A 24,497-nucleotide genomic window follows, 5' to 3' on the forward strand; every position below is an offset into this window, starting at 1 on the left:
TGGTTGAGTTCAGGATCCTGACACAGGGAAGAAAGGTAAGCAGCAGGATACGGACCCTGGACTTCAGGAAAGCAGACTTCGACTCCCTCAGGGAACGGATGGGTAGGATCCCCTGGGGGACTAACATGAAGGGGAAAGGAGTCCAGGAGAGCTGGCTGTATTCAAGGAATCCCTGTTGAGGTTACAGGGACAAACCATCCCGATGTGTCGAAAGAATAGTAAATATGGCAGGCGACCAGCTTGGCTTAACGGTGAAATCCTAGCGGATCTTAAGCATAAAAAAGAAGCTTACAAGAAGTGGAAGGTTGGACATATGACCAGGGAAGAGTATAAAAATATTGCTCGGGCATGTAGGAATGAAATTAGGAGGGCCAAATCGCACCTGGAGCTGCAGCTAGCGAGAGATATTAAGAGTAACAAGAAGGGTTTCTTCAGGTATGTTGGCAACAAGAAGAAAGCCAAGGAAAGTGTGGGCCCCTTAATAAATGAGGGAGGCAACCTAGTGACAGAGGATGCGGAAAAAGCTAATGTACTCAATGCTTTTTTTGCCTCTGTCTTCACGAACAAGGTCAGCTCCCAGACTGCTGCGCTGGGCATCACAACATGGGAAATAGATGGCCAGCCCTCTGTGGAGAAAGAGGTGGTTAGGGACTATTTAGAAAAGCTGGACGTGCACAAGTCCATGGGGCTGGACGAGTTGCATCCGAGAGTGCTAAAGGAACTGGCGGCTGTGATTGCAGAGCCATTGGCCATTATCTTTGAAAACTCGTGGCGAACGGGGGAAGTCCCGGATGACTGGAAAAAGGCTAATGTAGTGCCAAACTTTAAAAAAGGGAAGAAGGAGGATCCTGGGAACTACAGGCCAGTCAGCCACACTTCAGTCCCCGGAAAAATCATGGAGCAGGTCCTCAAAGAATCAATCCTGAAGCACTTACATGAGAGGAAAGTGATCAGGAACAGTCAGCATGGATTCACCAAGGGAAGGTCATGCCTGACTAATCTAATCGCCTTCTATGATGAGATTACTGGTTCTGTGGATGAAGGGAAAGCAGTGGATGTATTGTATCTTGACTTTAGCAAAACTTTTGACACGGTCTCCCACAGTATTCTTGTCAGCAAGTTAAAGAAGTATGGGCTGGATGAATGCACTATAAGGTGGGTAGAAAGTTGGCTAGATTGTCGGGCTCAACGGGTAGTGATCAATGGCTCCATGTCTAGTTGGCAGCCGGTGTCAAGTGTAGTGCCCCAGGGGTCGGTTCTGGGGCCGGTTTTGTTCAATATCTTCATAAATGATCTGGAGGATGGTGTGGATTGCACGCTCAGCAAATTTGCAGATGATACTAAACTGGGAGGAGTGGTAGATACGCTGGAGAGCAGGGATAGGATACAGAGGGACCTAGACAAGTCAGAGCATTGGGCCAAAAGAAATCTGATGAGGTTCAATAAGGATAAGTGCAGGGTCCTGCACTTAGGACGGAAGAACCCAATGCACAGCTACAGACTAGGGACCGAATGGCTAGGCAGCAGTTCTGTGGAAAAGGACCTAGGGGTGACAGTGGACGAGAAGCTGGATATGAGTCAGCAGTGTGCCCTTGTTGCCAAGAAGGCCAATGGCCTGTTGGGATGTATAAGTAGGGGCATAGCGAGCAGATCGAGGGACGTGATCGTCCCCCTCTATTTGACATTGGTGAGGCCTCATCTGGAGTACTGTGTCCAGTTTTGGGCCCCACACTAAAAGAAGGATGTGGATAAATTGGAAAGAGTCCAGCGAAGGGCAACAAAAATGATTAGGGGTCTGGAACTCATGACTTATGAGGAGAGGCTGAGGGAACTGGGATTGTTTAGTCTGCGGAAGAGAAGAATGAGGGAGGATTTGATAGCTGCTTTCAACTACCTGAGAGGTGGTTCCAGAGAGGATGGGTCTAGACTATTCTCAGTGGTGGAAGAGGACAGGACAAGGAGTAATGGTCTCAAGTTGCAGTGGGGGAGGTTTAGGTTGGATATTAGGAAAAACTTTTTCACTAGGAGGGTGGTGAAACACTGGAATGCGTTGCCTAGGGAGGTGGTGGAATCTCCTTCCTTAGAAGTTTTTAAGGTCAGGCTTGACAAAGCCCTGGCTGGGATGATTTAATTGGGGATGGGTCCTGCTTTTGAGCAGGGGGTTGGACTAGATGACCTTCTGAGGTCCCTTCCAACCCTGATATTCTATGATTCTATGATTCACCTGCACATCTACCAATGTGATATATGCCATCATGTGCCAGCAATGCCCCGCTGCCATGTACATTGGTCAAACTGGACAGTCTCTACGTAAAAGAGTAAATGGACATAAATCAGATGTCAAGAATTATAACATTCATAAACCAGTAGGAGAACACTTCAATCTCTCTGGTCACGCGATTACAGACATGAAAGTCGTTATTTTACAACAAAAAAACTTCAAATCCAGACTCCAGCGAGAAACTGCTGAATTGGAATTCATTTGCAAATTGGATACAATTAATTTAGGCTTGAATAGAGACTGGGAGTGGCTTAGTCATTATGCAAGGTAGCCTATTTCCCCTTGTTTTTTCCTACCCCCCCCCCAAAAGACGTTCTTGTTAAACCCTGGATTTGTGCTGGAAATGGCCCACCTTGATTATCATACACATTGTAAGGAGAGTGATCACTTTAGAGAAGCTATTACCAGCAGGAGAGTGGGGTGGGAGGAGGTATTTTTTTCATGCTTTGTGTGTATATAATAAGATCTTCTAAACTTTCCACAGTATGCATCCGATGAAGTGAGCTGTAGCTCACGAAAGCTTATGCTCATACAAATTGGTTAGTCTCTAAGGTGCCACAAGTACTCCTTTTCTTTTTATAGTAAAACTTGTTCTGCTTTGCTATACCTTAACCAATCATTTTCCTGAAATTTAACTAACCAATCCTAACATATTGTAACATGATTATGTAACCAATTATATCTCACCACCTTAATTAGTTTACACCCAGCAAAATTAATTATACAGCAGACAGGAACAATCACAGAACCAGACAGAGATTATACAGACAAACAATAGCAAAGTGGGAACTATAATGACAAAACAATACAGAAGTGTGAATTTCACATCCCAGCTATTGATAAGTGAGTTCTTGCCAGACAGGATGCTATCAAACTAAGTTTCCTTTTACATCTTCTAGGCACTTCCCTTTCTCTGGAGGTGATAGGCATTATCAGGACAGGACTGTATTCCTAACAGCCCAATAGCACCTTATTTCAATGTGACTAGTTTGGAATGTGAGGATGTGACCGGTCGCTTCCCAGCTTATGGCTACCTCTGCTGCTTAGCCAAAGGCCTTAGCTTAAGAACAGGGCCTCAGACTGTCACAGTAAGAGAAGGACCTTACACCGGCAGACAGTGATTTTGATTCTTTTATACCTCTATAACTAGCCAAGTGATAAGAATACACCTAAATTCTTAGAATACAGGCCTTTACAGACAGGCCTGAATATCTATATTCTAACAGGGACATGCAGAGCTGCAGTGGCCAGAGAAAGAGGCGACTTTCCCCAGCTCCAGTGCTGTGGCTTCCGGGGCGAGATGGTCCTCCTTCCCAGCCCCAGCTCAGGGGCTGCCACAGCAGGGGAGAGACCCCCGTCCTTCCGTGGCCCAGCTCAGGGGCTGCCATGGCGGGGGAAAGAGGGCACATCCATTGCATTAGAAAGGTAAGACTACTGATATTAAAATATGAGTTGTGTGCTTTTATTTGTAGAACAAAAAACGTTAATTATTATAGTGCTTTTACCCAAAGTGCTTTACAATAGTGAGCTAACAGTACAAACAACATTTCGAAAGATCATTAAGTGGTCCACCGAGACCCTCAGCAATTTTCAAGTGGTCCACGAGAAAAAAAGTTTGAGAACCACTGCTCTTGGTGTTTGTGAGTCCAAGAGCAGAGCTTAGGCTAATAAGACTGTGACAGACATCTTTGAGTGAGAGGGTGGTTATGAACTTTGCCAGAGCCTCAAAATTATTTTGCCAGTCAGCCTCCGTCCTCTCCACCTTGAGCTTAAACTGCCTGACTTTTGTCCAGGTAACTATCTCTGCAACACAGTAGGCAAGTAAGGAAGTAAGTCCAACTGGAGTCTGATTTAGAGACAGAACTGAATAGCCACACCATACTGATTACATCACTCTGTATCGCCTCACAGTCCCCGTTCCCTTCCCCTGCCCCCCACCAGCATTTTCATGTAGATGGTGAAAAGGAAGGGGGAAAACCCAGACTGAAGCAAGCCTGTGGGAGCTGACAGCTGGAAAGCCTCAGCAAGGAAGAGCGGTCACCCACTGGGATCACTCCAAAAGAAACAAGATCACCTCTAAGGTGACTCCTTCAACTCCACCCAGGGCCTATAGATGTGTCAATATCACACGATGATCAATGGTATCAAAGGCTGCTGAAAAATCTCACAGAATTAGTCAAGACATCCCCGCTCTGTCTATTGCCACGAGGAGACTGTCAGCTATGGAGACCAACAGTGTCTATCTAGCATGCGTGGTCCGGCCTGGAACATGAGCAAACTGGAGGATGTCAGATGCCGTTCATGTTGGACTCCCTCAGTGATCTTTCCTAGGCAGGCAAGGCCACAGATGGGTGATAAGTGGCAAGGACATCATAGGATACCTATGGGGGCCATACAGAGGAGAGATCACCTTGGCACAGTGGCTGTATGGCCTATCTTGGCCTTATCCCAATGGTATACAAGTGCCTAGTGGTACAGGTAAACACCAGTTCTCCACATTTGAGTGTCCTCACCCCCTCTTTACACGCAAAGACATTGTTCTAATCAGGAATCTCTTGTTCTCCTATGGTTCTTAAAACACTATGAACTCCTATGGGGCTGAATAATAAAATGATTCCTTAATTATTCACAAAAGACATCAGGGCAAGGATATTAGATTCTGGAAAGCAATTGTAGGATTATGGAATGGAATGAGGCTGGTTCAATGGGACTGAAGAAACCCCACTTAGTCCTAGGGCTAGAAGTTGCATTCACAGACTTCCAATGCTACAGAAACAACCTGCAACCCTGGACAGCAGAGAACACCACTAAGCACTTGGTGGTGAGGTGAGGGCAGCCATTCACCATCACTCTGCGCTTCCAAGCCTGAGGATACCAGCCAGGAGCAGACACCATCCTCCTCATCACAGAGACTGGTAAGAGCTAGGACAGCCCCTGCAGAGATCAAGGAAGGGGAACCCTCCTAGCATAAGAAATAACCCCTGCTAAAGAACCCTGCCTGCCCTCCCGTAAGTGACTGAGAGGGACATGGAGAGCCCAGCCCAGCAGCTAGATGCTGACATCAGGAACTGGAACTAAGGCTGAGGCCAGGATCATAGCTGAGTTCAAGGCAGGAGGAGGGCTAGGAACAAGCAGGCTCAGAAGTAGTCACAGCTCAGCTGAGGATAAATACAGTGTGAGCAGCTGCTGGACTTAAGAGCCCATCTGCTGACATTTCCAACCAATCAGGCAGTGTAACCACTCATGCAGCCTACTATAGGCCAGCTGCACTCATTAGGTTGCCTAGAGGTTTGCTCTGCTTCAGGCCAGATTCCTGACAAACACTGGGTCCGCCTGCCCCCTCCCCCATGTAATTTCAGTAGGTGCAAGGGGGTTCTGAATCCAACACAAGCATTCTGTCTTATTAGGATATGTTTAACCTTCTGTCTATCTGCCAAAGGGCCCTGACCTGACAGGTCATCCAGAACACAAGCTATATTCTCTTTGGCCAGGTCAGGCCTCAGGAGTAGCTAGAGGGCAGCCTGTGCATCAAACAGTCCCAGCTCCATGGAAGTCACCTTGTCTGCTCCAGCCAGTGCAGTCATCGGGCAGTTTCTTCTGAAGATTCACATTGACTCTGGTACAGGTCACATCCCCTCCTACCAGTTGGGGGAGTTCATCCTGCTCTTTAATGCTTGGTGCCCAGGTATGTGGCTTGCCATTGGGTGGTTCTAACTTGTCTGTGCTGAGCCCAGGACAAACAAAAGGGATGTCTCTCCACCGAGGTACTTCTCAGTGACTTCAGCCAGCATGGACCTTCCCACAGGGTTTCCTGATCCCCTGTACAGCCCATCCAGTCCCAAGAGCCCACATCTCTTCCGGATGCTAACCCCAGAGAACAGTGTTCTGTGTTTGTACAGTGCCAAGCACGTGGTCAATGCTACCACACTCAAACCACAACAAGCAATTAATCCCAGTCTGAGGGAGGCTCACAGGCACAGGCAGAGACACAGCTAATAAACACGTCACCTGAGAAGTTTAAAACCTAGTAGTGAATGTTTTTCCCTTTGAATGTGTCTGTATTCTCCTGGGGAAGGAACACTGTGCTAGTGTGACACAAACAGCCTCTCAGGGCCTTTAGAGCTATCCCAATTGCTTCTTCCCATGAGCCTCTCAGTGTGAGAGGAGTAGACAGTTCAGTGCCCTGGGATGCACATCCATTGGACCTGCTCCTTTATGTGGTAAGGACACATTTTAATAGTGCAGTGACTCCAGCATGGGAATGGAAAGCTTACCATTCCTAGCTCCCCATTAATGCTACTGTCAGGGTGAGTTCTGAAGAGCTTTGATACTAAAGAACTCATGATCTATGGAAGCAGCATTGGCAGAAAGAGAAAAGCAGAAAGGAGGCAGTTTCTGTATTTTCACAGCTATGTTAAATGAAGGGTGGTGGTGAGCTCCCTTTTATGGACACCCAGCCAGCCAGTTAGCTATAAAACCCCTGTTAGGAGCTGTTCTCTAATTGCTTTACCTGTAAAGGGTTAACAAGCCCACAGGTAAAAAGAAAGGAGTGGGCACCTGACCAAAAGAGCCAATGGGAGGACTATAACTTTTTAAAATTGGGGAAAAAAGCTTCCCTGTGTCTGTGTATTGTTGTTCCCCAGGAAAGAGGGAGCAGTTATGCTGTAAGAAGCTTTAAGTCAAGTATGAAAAACCATCAATTCATACCTTGAACCTACTTATCTGAAACCCAAAATATATAAGCAGATCAGAAATGTCTAGAAAGATGCAATTAGGTTTTATTTTTTATTTTGTAAGGCTTGTGGACTCCTCTGTGCTAACCCCAGATGCTTTTGTTTTGATTGTAACCTTTAAGCTGAACCCCAAGACAGCTATCTGAATGCTTAATTTTTGTAACTGGGTTTTTTAAATCTAGCAAAAGCCTAAGTTCCAGATGTATTTTCTTTCTTTTTGTTTTTAATAAAATTTACCCTTTATTAAGAACAGGATTGGATTTTTGGTGTCCTAAGAGGTTTGTGCATGTGTTGTTTAATTAGCTGGAGGCAACAGCTAATTTCCTTTGTTTTCTTTCTCAGCTCTTCCCTGGAGGGGGGGGTGAAAGGGCTTGAGGGTACCCCACAGGAAGGAATTCCCAAGTGCGTGGTGGCAGCATCGACCCATCCAAGGTCAGAGAGACGCTGTGACCTTGGGAGTTTAATACCAGCCTGGAGTGGCCAGTATTAATTTTTAAAATCCTTGCGGGCCCCCATCTTATGCACTCGAAGTGCCAGAGTGAAGGATCAGCCTTGATAACAGCGTTTTGTGTTCCAATTTTTCAGCTGGTGATATGTATCTAGCAATTCCTGGAAGGCAGGAATATGTAATGAATGACTATGGCTTAATCTACCACGGAAACAAGAACTGGATCCATCCCTATCCTTGGAACTATGGACAGGTAAACTGGGCCTTCCCAGCAGCCTCTTTGGGATGGAACCCATGTTCTTATCTGTTACAAGGACAAAACTTGTTGCCAGCTCCCCTTGCTAAATGAGGCTTGCTGCTCCAGCTCCTCACTTTGGGATCATTCGGCTCTGCCACTTGTGAGCACACATGCAGAGGCCCGGGGGTGGCCAGCTCTGGCTCCTGGAGTAATATGTGGCCTATAACTGCCCTTGTCTGTAATGTGGAGATTAGGTGCACAGAAGTTCCAGCGTACAATATTCCCTCTTGATCTGAGCAGCCCAGCCCTTATGCTGTGATCTGTTGCTCTGTGGGCAAAACCTCTGCATTACTGTTGAAGACTGCTGCAATAAGCCCCACTTTACACAAATTAGGTGTGGCACTTGGTCTTCCAGAAGACGCTAATGCAGCCCCTTTTGTCACTCAAAGGTTGGACATTTCACCTGGCCCAAGCATGGACTCCACTGCTATCTTTGGGGAAAAACAGGACCTTCTCAGAGCATATGCTGACAGAGCCAGATCCCTGGCCCCTCTTTTAGCTGCACTATATGCAGAGAGTGCAATGGGGTGTGGCTGGAGCAGGGGGCAGTCTTTGTCTAGCAGAGCCATCTCTGTGAGGCATTATTTAAAGCAGGCTTTTTTAAACTTGAAGTTAAACTGGGAGCCAAAATAGCCCCCCCAACCCTAGGACTGGGGGAATGGAAGGGTGGCTTAGTCCCAAACAGAGTTCAGCTGTAACTGAGGATCTAGACCTCAGAACAGTGAGAAGCTATGGGTCACTGTGCTGCAGGGGTGCTCATGCACTGCAGCAAGAAGGCTATGGGTCGCTGTGCTGCAGATACTCTGCATTTGGAGGGCTATAGGATTAAACATGCAGATGGAATTCTCAAGGGAAAATTTTAGTTGAAAAAAACTACACCATGACCCTTCACATTTGTGCCACACAAAGCTCTTCCAGCTGCTGCTCTCTGGCTAAGGAAGCGAAGAAGCATCTATGTGTATATGAAGGGCTAGGCATATTTAATACAGAACATGGGAAGCAGGTCTCTATAACTCCTGTTGTGTAAATGACTAGGTCACGTTTCACAGGCAGAAAGGCATGGCGCTAAGACGTGTCTCTTTCTTTCCTCTCTCAGTTTGAGGAGGATACTGTGGATATCTGTCTGAAGCTACTGGACAGGAGCTTAAACTTCCAGTGTGACCCAGTCAAAGAGTATTCCTTAGGAAATAATCCCATATACATCATTAGGGTGGTGAGCGCTATGGTAAGTGAAGGATTAATCATACTTACTTCCTTATCCATCACTGTACAGACACAGAACTCACAAAAGTCTTTTCTGCCACTCTAGTAGCGGCTACATGTCCCCTTCATGCCTTGCCAGGACAACTGTGTCATCCCCACAATGGGCTGTGGCTGCATCCAGGAGATGTTGTGATTCACCATAAGATGCCCATGATGTGCCCCATCTATGCATGCCAAAGAACTTTCTAGGCTGCAGTCTGCGGGTTCTGGTATCCCTGCTTCCTTCCAGATCAACAGCAATGTTGACAGCGGGGTTCTAGAAGGGAACTGGAGCGAAGATTACTCCAGCTGCATCTGCCCATCTGAGTTGAATGGCAGTCGTCATACTGAGACAGTGGGATGCTGCAGGAGGTCAACCAGTTAAATATGGGCAATGCTGGGTCTTTGCAGTTGTGATGTGCACAGATAGGGCGAGTGGACACTGAAGGGTACGTACATAAAATTAAAGTTCATGTTAACTCTGGGGATTAGCTCAGAAAGAATGAGAAACGAACATCCACCTATATAAAATGTGTTTATAACACAGCTCATTGCCACAATCCAAGGGAAGCAGGAGAGTCTGGGAGGTTGGGAATAAAACAGAGTTTCTCACCACTGAGCCATTCATTCACATCCAACCCACCGTGGCAAAGACTGATGTTCTTCACTGTCCTCTAACTGGTAATGTCAGCAAAGAGGCCAGGGACTAGATGGATGATGGAGATTGAACAGGCATCTTCCCGGAGGAATCCAGGCACACGGCAAAAGGCTGTGAGCAAGCCTGCACTGCTGCTACCCAGGCTGGGGATAGACTGGGTTCCAGGTCTGTGAATCTCACATTGTATGAGGAGAAAAACCCTTACTTTCAACTCTTCAAATTCTCAGTAAAAGCCAGGAGAAGAAACTAGCACGTGGCTTTACAGACTGAGGGCTCTGCGTGCCACATACAAGGCAGGCTCCATGAGATACAGACTGACTTCAAAAATAACTTGATTAGATGCTTCAGTCCTAGTAGCTGTGGCTGCTTTTCATGGCCACAGTCACCAGCTAACCACACGTACCCTAGAGAATAGGCCTCGGAAATGCAATGAGCTGAAGGGAACTAAGGCACACAGCAGTTCTGACGCAGCAGAGGGCTGTTACACCTGCACTAACCCCAACACGACAGTCTCCCTCTGGGAGAAGCAGCTCAGAGTTCACTGGAGAGGCAGCACTCGAACCCCATTACCACCCTAGAGGGCAAGCTCCCAGAGAAGTTAGTTGATTCATACACAAACTGAAGGGAGATTTCAGGTCCACCTGCTCCTCAGTGCTGGCTGTTGTGACTCTCTCATTACGGGTAAAGCACAGAGATGGGGTCATGTCTATTCGGTCACAGGCTATGGGGTCCTATGGGGCCTGGGGATCAGCACTAGCCCAGCAGCTGTAACTTTCCTCTCCCTTTCCCAGTGATGAGATGCCTGGGGATCCCAACCCGCACCTTACCAACTTTGAGTCAGGCCACAAGAAAGACAGCAACCTGATTATTGACAAGTTCTGTGATACCACAGGCAGGATCCCGGCTCTGACAGCAAGGACAGTGTGTGGTGAGATCGGCTCTGGCTGCAGGTCCCTGTATTCAGCTCTGGGATGGACAGGCTAGGCTACACCCTCCCAGATAGCCCAGGAATGGAAGGGCCCTGCTTTCTTCCTCTGCTCCATCCCTCTGGCCCCCTAGGATAACTGCAACTCAGAAGAACACTTCAGGGCTGCAGAAAAGTCTTTCAGAACAACAACAAGGAATGCTGTTGCAATCGAAGCCTGGGAGAAGCAACCCCTCCCCCACACACACAGCAAGAGGTGGGGGGGGGGGACAGTATGGGATCATCTTCACTGGCATTGCAGCACCCACCTCACTCCCTTCCCTCAGCTTGGGCACTTCTTTGCAACTGAATTTAACTGACCTGAATGTTGCAAGGTGACAAGGAGCTGCCTAGTTGACACAGCAGCAGGGGCGCTGGAACAATTCGTATAGGGGGAGTGCTAAGAGCCATTGCAACAATCTGTAAATCCCGTAAATGATGGAAACCATTCCAGCACCTATGCACAGCGGCATGGACCTTCCTGGCTCCCACATGCAGCTTGGTAACATGGCCGCTTTCGGCTCCCACATGCAGCACAATGGCTCCCCAGGGCCTCACCCTGGCGCAGTGACTCACATGTGCCACACCCTAGAGGGGCAGTTCCTCCAGCTCCCAAGGGCCTCATACAGCAATCACATAAAAATTATCTGCAAAGCAAATCCTTGTCTCTATTTCCTCCTGTAGGAACTTCCATGTCTGGAATGAGTGCTGGATGGCACAAAGGAACCTGCCCCCAGGATACTCAGGGTGGCAGGTACTGGATGCAACTCCTCAGGAAACTAGCAATGGTAAAGGCTGGTCTCCTCTCTGTCTGGTCCTTATGCACAGGCGCTTCAGCTCTGCAAGAGCCTGGCTCACTTTGCTTCCTCTCTGTAGGGGTGTACTGCTGTGGTCCTGCCTCTGTCATAGCCATCAGAGAAGGGGACCTCTGTTACGATCATAGAATATCAGGGTTGGAAGGGACCTCAGGAGGTCATCTAGTCCAACCCCCCTTCTCAAAGCAGGACCAATCCCCAATTTTTGCCCCAGATCCCTAAATGGCCCCCTCAAGGATTGAACTCTCAACCCTGGGTTTAGCAGGCCAATGCTCAAACCACTGAGCTATCCCTCCCCCACTGTATGTTCTCCATGGTGAAAGCCGACTGCATTGCCTGGCTTGCCTATGGAGCAAGGAAGGAAATACTTCACGGGGACACGCACTCTATTGGGAACCACATCAGTACCAAGAGCACTGGGAGCGACGAGTGCGAGGCTATCACCAATAGCTATAAGTACAAGGAAGGTACAGAAACACCCAGCCCAGGCTGCTCTTCCAGCATTAGCCACAGTACAAGGACAGGCTTGCACAGTGGTATAATACAACAAACCAATTTGCAAACTGAGCTGGGAAGGCATCTATATCTCACTTAGCTGGCAGAAAGTGTCAGCTGTAGGGAAAGGAGATCTGAGGCCTTAGAGGTTGTTCAACCTAGACTGGGCCTCAGCCTCTTTCCTTCTCTTTTCCTTCTTCCTCTTTTCCTTTTTCCTTTGATGGTTGGACATTTTTCCAGACCAGCTCTGCTGAGTTTATGGAGAGCAAAGTACCAGTGCTGTTTCTCTCTTCAAACCAGCTCCCAGGAGGAAAGGCGGGTGTATGTGAAGGCCTGTGCCCAGGCACAGCACAAACCAATGAGAAGTCCTAGCACAGCAGGGCCCAACAGGCTCCTGCCAGGAGCCCTGAGATTCTCACCGGCTCCACCCACCCCAGGAGAGAACCATAACCAGGAGCCACGGAAAGTGGCACAAACCTATCTGAAATTTAAACTCGCTGAGTCCCCTGAAATTGGTCAGGACATCAAGTTGATCCTGCTAGCTTGTAACCTGGCTTTTGAGTACAAGAATGTAAAGCTGAGTGTGAGTACCCAGTCCATGCTGTACAATAGCACCCCCCCACCTCCCTTCTGGCAGGACACACTGTACATCACTTTCCATCCCAAAGAAGGTAATTTTCATTGCTGCTCCAATCTTGGTGCAGGGCCCATCGGGACACTGCATGGGCTCAGGAAGTCAGCCCACCAGGCACTGGGGAGCATCAGTGGAGCCCAGAGTGCCTGGCCTACAGCTCTGTGAATATCTGTTCTGTTTGTAGAGAAGATCTTTCCATGGACGATCTCATACCCCTACTACAGGAAGCATCTGCCCTAGACAAGCTGGTTCAGGTCACTGCCATGGGGGGAGGAGAACACCACCTGGGAGAAGCTGCTCGTGAAAAAGATCACCACCCTGGCTTACCCTGCTATCCTCATTAATGTATGGCAGTCTTGTGTAGTTAATTGTTTCCCCTAGGGGCTGAAAGCCAGGGCCACGCAGGGTTGGGAGGGAAAGGAAAGCAGGGAGAACTTCTCCTTTAGAAAGGAAGCTCTGTCTCTGGAGCTCTTGCAGGGAATGGAGAACCCCCACCAAATGCTGCTCTTCCAGAAAACAGGGAAGACTGTCTGCTGCCCACTGTGGATTATGCTGAGCTTCCATCCATCTAGCCTGACGGAGAGAGTCTATCATTACTAGCACGCTCACTGTACATGTTCACTGCCTCCAGAAGAGAGGGGTGCAGCAATATCCACATTTTATCATTTAGGAACTGGGACTTGTCCCCAGACAGTTGGCAGTCCATGGGTAACTGGGGTTAGAGTTGGGAAGTTCCTGGCACCCACCCATGGATGACATCTCTCTCTGACTCAAAAGAGTCTGAAATACCTCATCTGACTATTCCTATCCATCTGCTGCTAATCCAATCACAAGCCCACCTGGTTGTGCCCACTGTACAGAAATGGGTGAGCAGCTGCTGACTTCAGCTAGATGAAGGGTACTGCAAGCTCAGCACAGCCAGCCATCAGTGCTCTAGAGACAGGACAACACTGGTTACGTCTACACTGCAAATAAACCCCTCGGGCTGGCCTGTGCCAGCTGACTCAGGTTTGGGCTAATGTGCTATTTAATTACAGCGTAGACTGTTAGGTTCAGGCTGGACCTGACCTCTGGGACTCTCCCCCAACACAGGGTCCTAGAGCTCAGGTTCCAGCCTGAGCCCTAACACCTACACTGCAATTAAACAGCCCCTTAGCCCAAGCCTCGCAGGCCCAAACCAGTCAGCATGGCTACGGTGTTTAACTGCAGTGTAGACATACCAACTGATAAGCCACTAGCCCTATTGGCTCATCTGCCTTTAGTAAATGTGGACCTCCAGTGGCCAGCATGTGAATAGCAAATAGCACAGCATATAGAGAATTTTTAATACATTATTTTCATTTGTAACTTCATTAATTTTTCCATTGGTGAAATGGTATGGGGTATGTATACAGAACAAAAAAACCCTGTAGCTGCAAGTCTCACAGCCCAGCTCTGCAGATTTGGGCTCATGCCATAGTACTAAAAATAGCCATGTGACATTCCAGCTCAGGCTCTGAAACCCAGGGAGAGAGGTGGTTTTCAGAACATGAACTGGAATGTTTACACAGTTATTTTTAGTGTCACAGTATGAGCCCTACAAGCCCAAGTCTGCACACTTGGCCTCTGAGGGTATGTCCACATAGCAACTGCACACCCACAGTTGGCCCGTGCTAGCTGACTCAGGCTAGGGCTGCAGGGCTGTTCCATTGCTCTGTAGACTTCTGGGCTCAGGCTAGAGCCAGGCTCTAGGGCCCTGTGGAGTGGGAGGGTCCCAGAGCTCAGGCTCCAGCCCAAGCCCAGAAGCCTACATAGCAATGAAACAGCTCTGTAGCCCGAGCCCTGCTACCCCAAGCCAGCGGGCATGGACCAGCCACAGGTTTTTCTTTGCTGTGTAGACATACCTTGAGACTCACTGCTCACTTGTTGTGTAGACATACCCTTAATGTCCACTGAAAGACTCTCTTGGTTTCTTTGGACAGGATTTGCATACCCTCCAACAGCTGAGACACAGAAGGGGGTAGTTAAGCTTCAGCTCATGCTCTCCTGAAGCTGGCCACAGCCCTGTGCAGCATGGGAAGAAGTTTTTAGTGGTTCTAGGCGGAATAGAGAATGATAAGCTGGAGGCAGCTGCTTAGATTATAGGAACAGGGCTGAGGCAGCCATGAATGTTAAAAGAAGCTGCATTTCCGACTCCTCTGCCTTAGTCCCAGCTAACAAATACTGCAATAGTGGGGGCAGGCTGGCACTGGAGCACAGCATCTGTCCCCACCTCAAGCTGGGTCACATCAGAGCAGAGATCTATACAGAGCATATGGTGGGGATGAAGATCTGACACATTTTTAGATGCACCCAGGAAAGTACCTCAGAAAGCAAGAGGAAGAATGGTCTAGGAATTAGGACACTAGCCGGAGACTTAAAAGACCCAACTTCAATTCCTTGCTCTGCCACAGACTTCTGCCTCATAGAATCTACAGCCTTGAGTTAGTTGCCCTGCCCCTCAAAGGGAGTTAGACAGATATCTCCACTCAGGATTCACAGCTAAGCACCCTCTCCTGGAGTTAGTCACCTAAGCCAGGTCAGCCCTTCCTGCAAAAAACAAACCAAAAAAGAGAGGTACTGGTGGTGCCTGCCCCCACCCCCTTATCCCAAATAGCCCAGGAGTTAGAGCACTGACCTGGGATGTCGGAGACCTGGATTTCAGTGTGCAGCTGCAGGATCCATACAGCATCCCCTGGCTTGCTGCACACTAGCACTCTGTGAGACAAGCCCTAACAGACATCAATTGCAGCTGAAAAGTGTGAAACTGACCTCACTTTGTATGAGCCACTCATTTGGAGCAGGAAAAGCCAGATCCCGAGAGAGAAGGGAAATTTCTGCAGTTGCTCACAGCAACTATCAGGGGACAGATATACCCCATCACTGTAGCATTGCTCAGCCTGGCCCCTCCCAGCACTTACACCCCTTATAAGATGGTTACATGGCCCTATGGTTACAAGGCTTACCCTGAACAAGCCGTGAACCAAGTTGGGAACCCCTGCCCTAGATGGAATATGTGGCTTGGAAATGACTTCTCAACTCTTGAGCCAGGAATGGGCCAGGTCTGCATTCATTCCCCTCTGATGACTTCAGAGGCCTGTATTAGAACTGGTGCGCTGTCCAGTTCCTAGTGGGACAGGTGTCCACATGGCATTTTATACCAATTGGTGATCTCAGCAGGGAGGCCAGGGCTGAAAGGGAAAGAGACTGAACTCCCTTCTGTTCCCTGTCAGGAGAGCCCCTCCAGCCATGGGATGGTCATGCAGGCAGAGGGTGGTATGGGAGAAGCTTGCTCTGCACTCTGTATGTTGTTGCTCGGCTGGATGAAGGACCATGGCACCAAATCACATTTAAGGCAATAATCCCCTAAGCACCTGCCCTTCTCTTTTACAGCCATATGAAGTGCATTCTGGCCTCTCTCTTCAGGTCTTGATGCCGGTTGTGGAGAAGCAACCATTTGCTCTCCAAGTGGTAATTGCCAATCCCCTCTATGAGCTGGTGGCAGACTGTGTCCTTACTGTGGAAGGCGGCGGCCTGCTCAAAGAACAGCTCAGCACTGAGTAAGTAATTGGTATTTTCTTCTGCGTGGCTGCTCAGAGAGATGGGTCATAGGATCTCTGGGGTCTATTCCCCCACCACGTGTGCCTAGCTCTTATCATTGGGAATTCAGTCTCCAATGAGGGGAGGAAATAGAGCTGCTGAGTTATCAGTGGAGAGAGGGTCAAATCTGGTGGGAACACTGGCTTCCAGGAAAGCTGGGGAAACAGCAGAGTAGGAAGCAAGAATAGCAGCCAGCAAGGGGAGCGGAGGGCAGGGCTGGGAAGAGCAGGTATTTTACGTGAAGTCACCATTATTTCCGCTATTTAGCATGGGAGCCCTCAGACCCCAAGAAAGGACCAGCATCACTTTCCAAATCATCCCCTTCAAGAGCAGCCAAAGGCAGCTCCAAGTAAACTTCAAGAGCAACAAGTTCAGGGATATCAAAGGGTACAAGGCTCTCAAGGTGGCACCCACCAGTAGATTTTAACTCCATGATCATAGCTGTGCAGCCTGAAATGAAATTCACAGAGAAGGAGCGCAAACTCCCCACACAGTGTAATGCAACAGCAGGAAGTATCCAAATCAGGAGAATGACCTTTCACCACAGTAGCTACTGGAGCACAAGGAAAGCGCTAAGGTTAAGTCCATGTCCATGCAAGGCTCCTGCTAGGTAGTACATTGGTGCAGCAGCTCCTAAGCTCCTGTGGGTGCCTGGCCCTGTACCGCAGTGGCTGTTTAAGGCCAGATGAGCTGGGACAGCAGAACCTGCTGCTACAGTCCATTCTTTTGAATTAACAACAAAATACTGCAATCCTATCAGTCTCCATTGCCAGCTTGGTTATAACACAAATAGACTCCTATCAGAGGAGTCTGCTTCCTCCAAGTTCTGGCTAAGGGTGCTAGGCAGTAGGAGCTACGGCACGGCAAGCCTGGCACTGCACGGCCCTGTGGGTAACTAAATCTTGATGCAACATTTGAGTGCTCTTGAAGCTGGGGTCTGTTCTTATTCAGACTCCGTGATTATGGAGAACCTGGAGCAAACGGGAGGTACAAGGACAGAAAGGGGTACACTGAACAGCTCTGGATCCAGGATCAACTTCCTGCCAAAGGAACTGACTTACTCTTTGTGGCACTAGTAACTTACAGGAGAAGTTTTGTCAGGTTGAACCAGCCACTGACTTTCCCAACCACCATTGTCCTACAATTGGCTAAGAGCTGTAAAGCACTTGTGGGGTCCTCAGATGGAAAGTGCCAGAGTCTTATTATTAAAACTTAAACCATCATTTGATGGCAACATCACAGCACCAAAAGTCCCTTGATTCTCACTTGTTGCTTTCCCCCACACCAGCCTTTAAATATGCTGGGGTCACCAATAAAATGTGGAGATGTAATTAATCAAGTTGTGGGGACTTAGCTCAGGTCCTCCAAGAATAGCCTCCTCACCCCGTTCACTTCCCCTTTCCCCCTAAATTAAATCAACTACGCTCACATACTCTCTCTCTGCACTCTCCCTACCTCCTCACTAAGTCTCTGCCTCCCAGTCACACTCCTCTCACTCATTCTCTCTCTGCATGCTCCTTCTCTCCAGATGTGGATGGGCTCCCAGGGATGATGCTCTCCCTTATCCCAGGCTTGCAGGGCATGGGTAGAATACTGTTGGAATAAGGTGACCATTTACTAACAAAAGCCAGGATACCCTCCCCGCACACCCTCCCGCACTCTGACTCTGATCTGTACAGGCTGCTCGGGGTTTGTGTCCCCCACCCTATGTTCTAGCTCCTCTCCCCATCTCTGTTCTCTTCCCTGGGCTTTATTTCTGTCCTCTCCACTCCTCGCTTTTGCTGCATGGAACGAGGAAGTGAACTGAGACCAGCATGGGTGACAGAGAGGTGCCTGGTGGACACAATAAGAGTTTAGTTCTGAGACATAGACTAGGGCACAGTGAGACAGGCCCTTGAAGGCTCTGTTAATAGGAGCAACTGAAAGAGTTACAATATCCAGTCACTTCAGAGACCTGCATCCTGGTACTATAACTGAGATGCCCTCACATCTTTCCTCCCCTTCCTGTCCACTTCATCACATAGGATTGTTGAATTGGTGCCTTCAAAGGCTGCTTTCTAATAACATGAGAGAACTGAGAGACAACAGTCAAGCTCTGCTGGAATCATTCCACTGTGGTCCTGCTCCATCTGCCTGATTACGCTATTAAAGAGAAAAGGAGGACAGTAAGAGACTGTGTTCATCTTGTGTAGCAGGTTCTCAGGAAAGAGATGCTTGAGAGCGCCTTCAGAAAGATAAGAGAACTTGGGACTGCCAGCACCAGCAAGACTGCTCCTTGCACTGTTCCTCCTGCCCTTGAAGAACCAGCTCCTCTGCTCTTTGCCTGCATCCAATGTCAGAGTTCCCTGCTGCTGGGATAGGATGTCCACCTGCCTGTGGAAGTGTCTAACAGGACCGGTGGTAAGAAGGCTGTGCATCTGCTGCTGAGGTCCCTGTCCCTGCAGTACAGAGGCATGGCCATTACCCAGCTCTGGAAGGAGAAGCTTCATTTCTTTCTCAAAGATAACCAAGGTAAGGTCTGTACCACATGCAACCACAATGCAGTCTGACCCGACAGGCACAGACACTCCAGCTCCAGAAAACCACTTCCAGACCCTACTTTTCACTTGGAGAGAAGTATGTTTAGTTTCCAAATGTGTGAAGAGTTGACCGAATAACCAAGTGTCGCCAACTTGATTTACTGTTAGTGGAGGCCACATGGGGACACTATCCCTATTACTGGGGTGCAAATTCAAAGCCTAGCTGGGACTATGTAGCTATTAAAAAGATGGGGCACGGGTAGTCTTGAGCACTACAATCCCAGCAGAATTACCCAGGCTGAGACTAGACTGAACTCATCACCATTTGTTTCCAGCCTGGGTGCCTGATGCACAGTCCAAGAGGACACTGGGAGAAGGTCATCTGCTGAGGCTGACAGCATGCTGAAGGACGAAGCCTCCCCCAGTACGTACTTTGGACAGGAGGAGATCAGCATTTGCAAAGCCCAGCTCACTACTGAAGTAAAAGGAGGGGTCAGTCACTTTGTTACTGCAGCAGTGAGAACACAGTGACCTCTATAGCCACAAGCAGGACAAGTTTTGTTGGGCTGAGTGCCTCAGAGATGATCTTTTCCACTGTGGAACTAAACTAATACACCATTGGGTGTGGGTTGGGAGATAGCAGGCTAGGCTGCATTGCCATGTACAGCCCCTCCTCCCCCGCCGCCCCCAAACTGTCCCAGCTCACTTGTTGGACCGGACAACCACAATGGTTCTTTCTGGCCTTAGAATCAACGGCACAGGACTTCAGAGATCCCTAAAGCACATCATAAACCCTGCACTCCAGTCTAGAGCACAAGGGATACAATAGGAGCTCACAAGCAGGCGGTGCAGATTGGCAGAAGTGAGAGATCAAGAGGCTCACCTTAGAAGATGGACAACCACCAGTGGCTCCCAGATAGCCTGTTCTAACCTCCTCAACCCCTAGAAGCTTCTCACTTATTCTTTCTTACCTCCAGAACACTTACTTCTCTTCACCGCTCCCAGAGTGCGGTGCATTATCAGCCAACCATAGCACAGATCAGCCTCCTAGCCCCCAGGCTGAGCCCCTGGTGGAGTGTTTGATGGCAGTCACAGACAGGGCTCATTTATAGAGACAGGAGGTATGCTAAGGGCAAACTGACTCTCCCTGAGCCGTGCAACTTATTCTGCAATAGGCATGACCCAGAGCTAGAGCCAACTGCACTGAAGACAGGCTGCATTTATTATTTCTTTATAGCCCCCAAGGGTGAACAGGCTACAAGGCTGGCATTACTCGCAAAGCAGGGTGGGGAAGACCAGGCAGAAGCCACTATAGCTGAAAGTCCATCATCTGTTTTTTTTACTAAGAATTGATGCCTTGGATTCCACTAATATCACAGGAAAGAGACAAACCAAGGAAGAAAAATTGCAACAAATGTTTAATACGGAAAGACAAACTCCACACATGGCATTTGGGAAAAGCCTCAGCCCGCTGACAGAGCAGTGGAAGAGGAACCACATAATGGTAACACTAAAGCATCACCGGGGGCATGGAGATGAAACAGATACACATCAACAAAACATGGAGGAGATATTTACTCCATTAAGCTGTGCATGTTCTCCCTGAGGAACGGGAAGGAGCTGTTTTTCAGCATGGAACAGGGAGCAAGTTCCAGCTGCTTGGTCAACTGAGTTAACTGTTTGTTCAGCCAAGGCTTGTAAGTAATGCTGACAGGGACATTTCAAGCCATCGCTCAGAGGCATGTGTGTGCGTGTGCGAGAGAGCAATGCCCAGCAGTATAGCAAATCCCCCCTGCTTCTCTGCTGGGGTAAGAGACTAGCCTACTTCCTTCGTTTGCAGAAAGCTCTCATCCCTTGGAGTGCAAGAGGCTCTCTCCCCCACATGGCTGGGTATTAAGTGGTCTCACGAAGTGCTACACTCATTGGGGTGTAGTTTAACTACATACCCACATGTACGAGACACAGTGGTCTTAGCTTTACTGGTGGCAGTTCCCTTGGCCCAGCTGCCAGATTTTCCAGCTCTTCAGGGGCCCCTGTAACCAGTTTCATCTCAAGTTCAATCAAAGGAGAGGGATACAGAGGAAGAACGCAAAACATGGCTGAGTTCTTTATAAGTGTCCATGTCTTTATTGGGCTGATTTGCTCTTGTAAGAGGTCTTCACACAGCCCCAGGCAGTTCAGAAAACCATAGGACCCTCCTAGAGCATGAGGTGCAGTCATTCTTCTCTTGCTCTTTTTCCAGAAGGTTTTTACTAAACATCTATTGCTGGCTTTGCAGATAATCCCCAAATATGAATGGGGGATCCCAAGGAGTGGGGGACAGGTTACAGGTACATCCTTTGAGAGTTTTCACTCCCTTTGCCTTAGCTTCCCCCATTACTTCCCCAATGCTACAGTATCAGAACTTTGACCCTTTCTTCTGACTCCATATTTGGTGCCTGTCAGATGCATCTCCAGCCCCTGAAAACTATGAACAAAGCAAATAATTGCATTGCCTTCTCTTGAGTAGCAGATTGGGCTCTGTACAACCTGGCAGCATGCTGCGCTTACCATCCCTTCACCCCACCCAGACAGGGCCCAGACAACTCACCATGCATCTTGACTGCAGTCAGAATCTGAAGGGCTACAGAAGCATCAACACTGTGGCTGCTAGATCCCAGCGTATAGCAGGTGCTACTATCCTGAGCCCTGGTCCCAAGGTGGGTTCTCTCCAGGGAGGGGAGTTTATGCTGGATGGTGGAGCTGCACAGGAGTCAGCAACATTCACTCTAATTAAAGTCACATTTAAGCCATGTTAAATGTTGTCTTATTACATTCTCAGCCTAATGCCCACCTAGCCCAACATCCCCTGAATCCAGCCAAAACCATCCCAACTAGGCACTGATTTCTCACTATACTATGCTCATCCCCGTGGCATCAGGGTGCCTCAGCTATCAAGGAGAATCAAGGAGAAAAGAGTATCAGCCTGGCATTTTAAGGGGAAGATGCTGCATCTCCCTAGAACTGCACTCTGGTGCCCACAGAGTTGTTGAACTAGCAGATAACAGTTTCCAATGCATCCTCACTGGAAGGGAGCAAATTCCTTTATTCCTTTCCCATAATTCAGAGGGAAGTGAGGGCATCATTCCATACATTCTCAGGCTGCCAGGAGAAAACGTACCCTTCATGGGTCCAGTCCAGCCTCATGAAGGTAGCAAAACCCTTCCCCCTCCACAAAACAAAGCCACCATGTGAACCTAGTGACATTTTATTGCCCTTTCTGCCCTATAGGGCAGCCCTAGAGCCAAGTCAAAGGGGACAAGGCATATTCACAACAACAAGATGCAGCTTCTCATTGTCCCAGGAAACAAATCAAGGGTGGCAGTGTTGGCAGTTGCCAGAGGAGACCACCAAGTCACACTTTGCACTTGCAAAGTTCTTCCAGATTGGAAAAGCTCTTCCCTCAAACGTCAACCCCATCGTTCTCCCCGTGTTCAGGGAATGACCAGACGCACCAGAAAGGCAGCTGTTAGAGACCCCAACTGCAGAAGCATTAAAGTTCACTCTGTGTGAAGTCCTTAATTTTGTCCATGTTGTGATCTACTGCACCAGTGAGAAACTGAACCCAGCCTTCCTCCGATGGGGGACACACATGGCTTGCCCTGCAGGAAAGGGAGAGGCATTAGAATGACTTTGAGGTACTGTATATCTAGGCACCTCCAAACTGCAGAGTGCCAAGTACCACAGGACCATGTCACAAAGAGCTAGACTATTACAGGGTTATAAAGGAAAGGTCTCTGCAGCCTCAGAGTGCCCTTGTCAGGGCGGGAGTTATCTGTACCTCCTGCCTACCCCCAGCAGGAAGTGGTCTCTGGACAACTCCCTAGATACACAACCACACTTTGCCTCACCAGTCTGGCAGGTTTAGGTTGGACATTAGGAAAAACTTCCTAACTATCAGGGTGGTTAAGCACTAGAATAAATTGATTAGGGAGGTTGTGGAATCTCCATCATTGGAGATTTTTAAGAGCAGGTTAGACAAACACCTGCCAGGGATGGTCTAGATAGTACTCAGTCCTGCCATGAGTGCAGGGACTGGACTAGATGACCTCTCGAGGTCCCTTCCAGTTCTATGATTCTTTGCTGCATGCTGGTCTGTGTGTGTGTGGCGGTAGGAGAAAGTAAGGGAGACAAATCTGTCATCTCTACCCTCACAATGTCCACTCCTCACTAATTCCCAGCAATTTCTGTACCCGCTGCCCATCCAGTGCCCTGCATCCCCACTCCCTACAGGGAGGGGTCTCTGCCACACTTTGTATCCACAATTCAAGAAGGATGTTGATAAATTGGGCAAGGTTCAGAGAAAAGCCAAAAGAATGACTAAAGGATTAGAAAATGTGCCTCATACTGACTGAGCTCCTTGAGCGTTTTTAGCTTACCGAACAGAAGGTAAACGGGTGACTTGATTAGTCTATAAGCACCTACATGGGCAGCAAATATTTAATAATGGGCTCTTCAGTCTAGTAAAGGTATAACATGAGCCAATGGTTGGATGTTGAAGCCAGACAAACTCAGTCTGGAAATATGGTGTAAGTTTTTAACAGTGGGGATAATTAACCATTGGAACAATTTATCCAGGGCTGTGGTGGAGTCTCCATCCCAGTTGATTTTTGTTTTAAGGATATGCTCTAGTTCAAAAGGAATTATTGTGGGGCAGGTCTCTGGCCAGTGTTACACAGGACGTCAAACTAGATGATCACAATGGCCCCTTCTGGTCCTCGACTCTATGAAACCCCCATATCCTCCCTCCCTACAGCCATCACTCCCTTTGGGGCAATCAGGGTAATTCCCAAAGGTTCACATTGGCTCTCCACAAGCCTTCTGAGGAGCCCAGGCTGGTCACGTCTGGCACAGCTTCTCTAACAACATCCAGAAAGAGGGCAACCTCTCGCCCCCTCCCCTCCAGAAACACTCTGAGCTCAGGAAGGCCCACAGGCCATACTCACTTTGTAATTTCTAGGACTTTCTTTAATACAGAGGCCAGTTTGGCAGCCTAAAAGGAAGCAAAAGGGAAAACGATTGAGCCAATGTGGCAAGCATGATCCCAGCACTGCTGTGGGGAGTCGAGGACACATGCAGGAATCTTCTATCATAGGAGGCATCCTAGCATAGCCGGGGGGGAGGAAGAGACAACTCTATACCCAGCAAGCGAGGTGACCACCTAAAGCTGTTGTGGGGAGCTACCCCCAGCCTAGTGCTGCCATGGAGGAGGAGCTATTCCCGACCACAGAGGCAGCTTTGGGTCTCTGCTCCCTTGGGCAGTGGCACCCAGACACCTCTAGGGGTCACACAGCTATGACAAGATGGCAGTACAGTACAGACCCGTTTACACGTGGATGTCGGGAGTCAAGCTGTCACGACCGCTTGTTAACGGACCGCGGGTTAAGAGAGCCATGCTGAAAAAAGTGTCTATGATTCACTTAGAAAAAAATGCCGTTATTTTCCGCTTCTTATGAAGTCTGTCTTTCGCCACAGATGAATGATTTTGATATTTTCCGCATTTTGCTCCTCCATAAATCTTACAACAGCACTAAGGGCTTCTGTGGGCGAAACTGACCTTTTCAACGACATCCTCACCATCACTTTCACGGTCCGACATAGCCTCGCAGCCTGTTAATATTTCTTCCTCAGACAGAAATTCTGAAGTCCGGCAATCTTCATCCATCTCCAGCCATTCGGTAATGATTTCCAGCGACGTATCCAAACTAAAATCTTGTCATTTGAAAGAGAAGTTTACCTTTATCCTCTTTTGT

The 24,497-nt window shown here is 48.5% G+C and overlaps 2 protein-coding genes across 9 annotated transcripts in view; one reads left to right on the forward strand and one right to left on the reverse strand.

The window, feature by feature from the left end:
* Window positions 1-24,497, reverse strand: part of CCNDBP1 (cyclin D1 binding protein 1) — a 51,807-nt gene that overhangs the window by 20,371 nt on the left and 6,939 nt on the right. For 3 of the 8 annotated variants that reach the window (XR_013347802.1, XR_013347800.1, XR_013347799.1), the window contains exons 10-12: window positions 23,691-23,737; window positions 22,200-22,346; window positions 21,296-21,473 (exon numbers count right to left, since the gene is read on the reverse strand). Coding sequence is in view for 4 of the 8 variants with exons in the window: in XM_077832489.1 (XP_077688615.1) it covers window positions 22,238-22,346; window positions 23,691-23,737 (156 nt within the window). In the remaining 4 variants the exon portion in view is untranslated. Of the gene's footprint in view, window positions 1-20,105; window positions 21,474-21,936; window positions 22,347-23,690; window positions 23,738-24,497 lie in introns of those variants that run through there. The other 5 variants (XM_077832490.1, XM_077832486.1, XR_013347801.1 and 2 more) reach the window with 4 other exon arrangements.
* Window positions 4,962-16,613, forward strand: TGM5 (transglutaminase 5). The gene is given in 15 exon segments (XM_077832468.1): window positions 4,962-5,196; window positions 7,600-7,715; window positions 8,857-8,985; window positions 9,253-9,338; window positions 9,340-9,437; window positions 10,452-10,478; window positions 10,481-10,558; window positions 10,561-10,588; window positions 11,309-11,412; window positions 11,501-11,568; window positions 11,741-11,906; window positions 12,234-12,682; window positions 12,809-12,913; window positions 16,013-16,146; window positions 16,454-16,613. Coding segments are annotated over 15 exon segments (1,983 nt in total).

This window comes from Eretmochelys imbricata, chromosome 13, assembly GCF_965152235.1.
Source record: "Eretmochelys imbricata isolate rEreImb1 chromosome 13, rEreImb1.hap1, whole genome shotgun sequence".
Classification (NCBI taxonomy): Eukaryota; Metazoa; Chordata; order Testudines; family Cheloniidae; genus Eretmochelys; species Eretmochelys imbricata.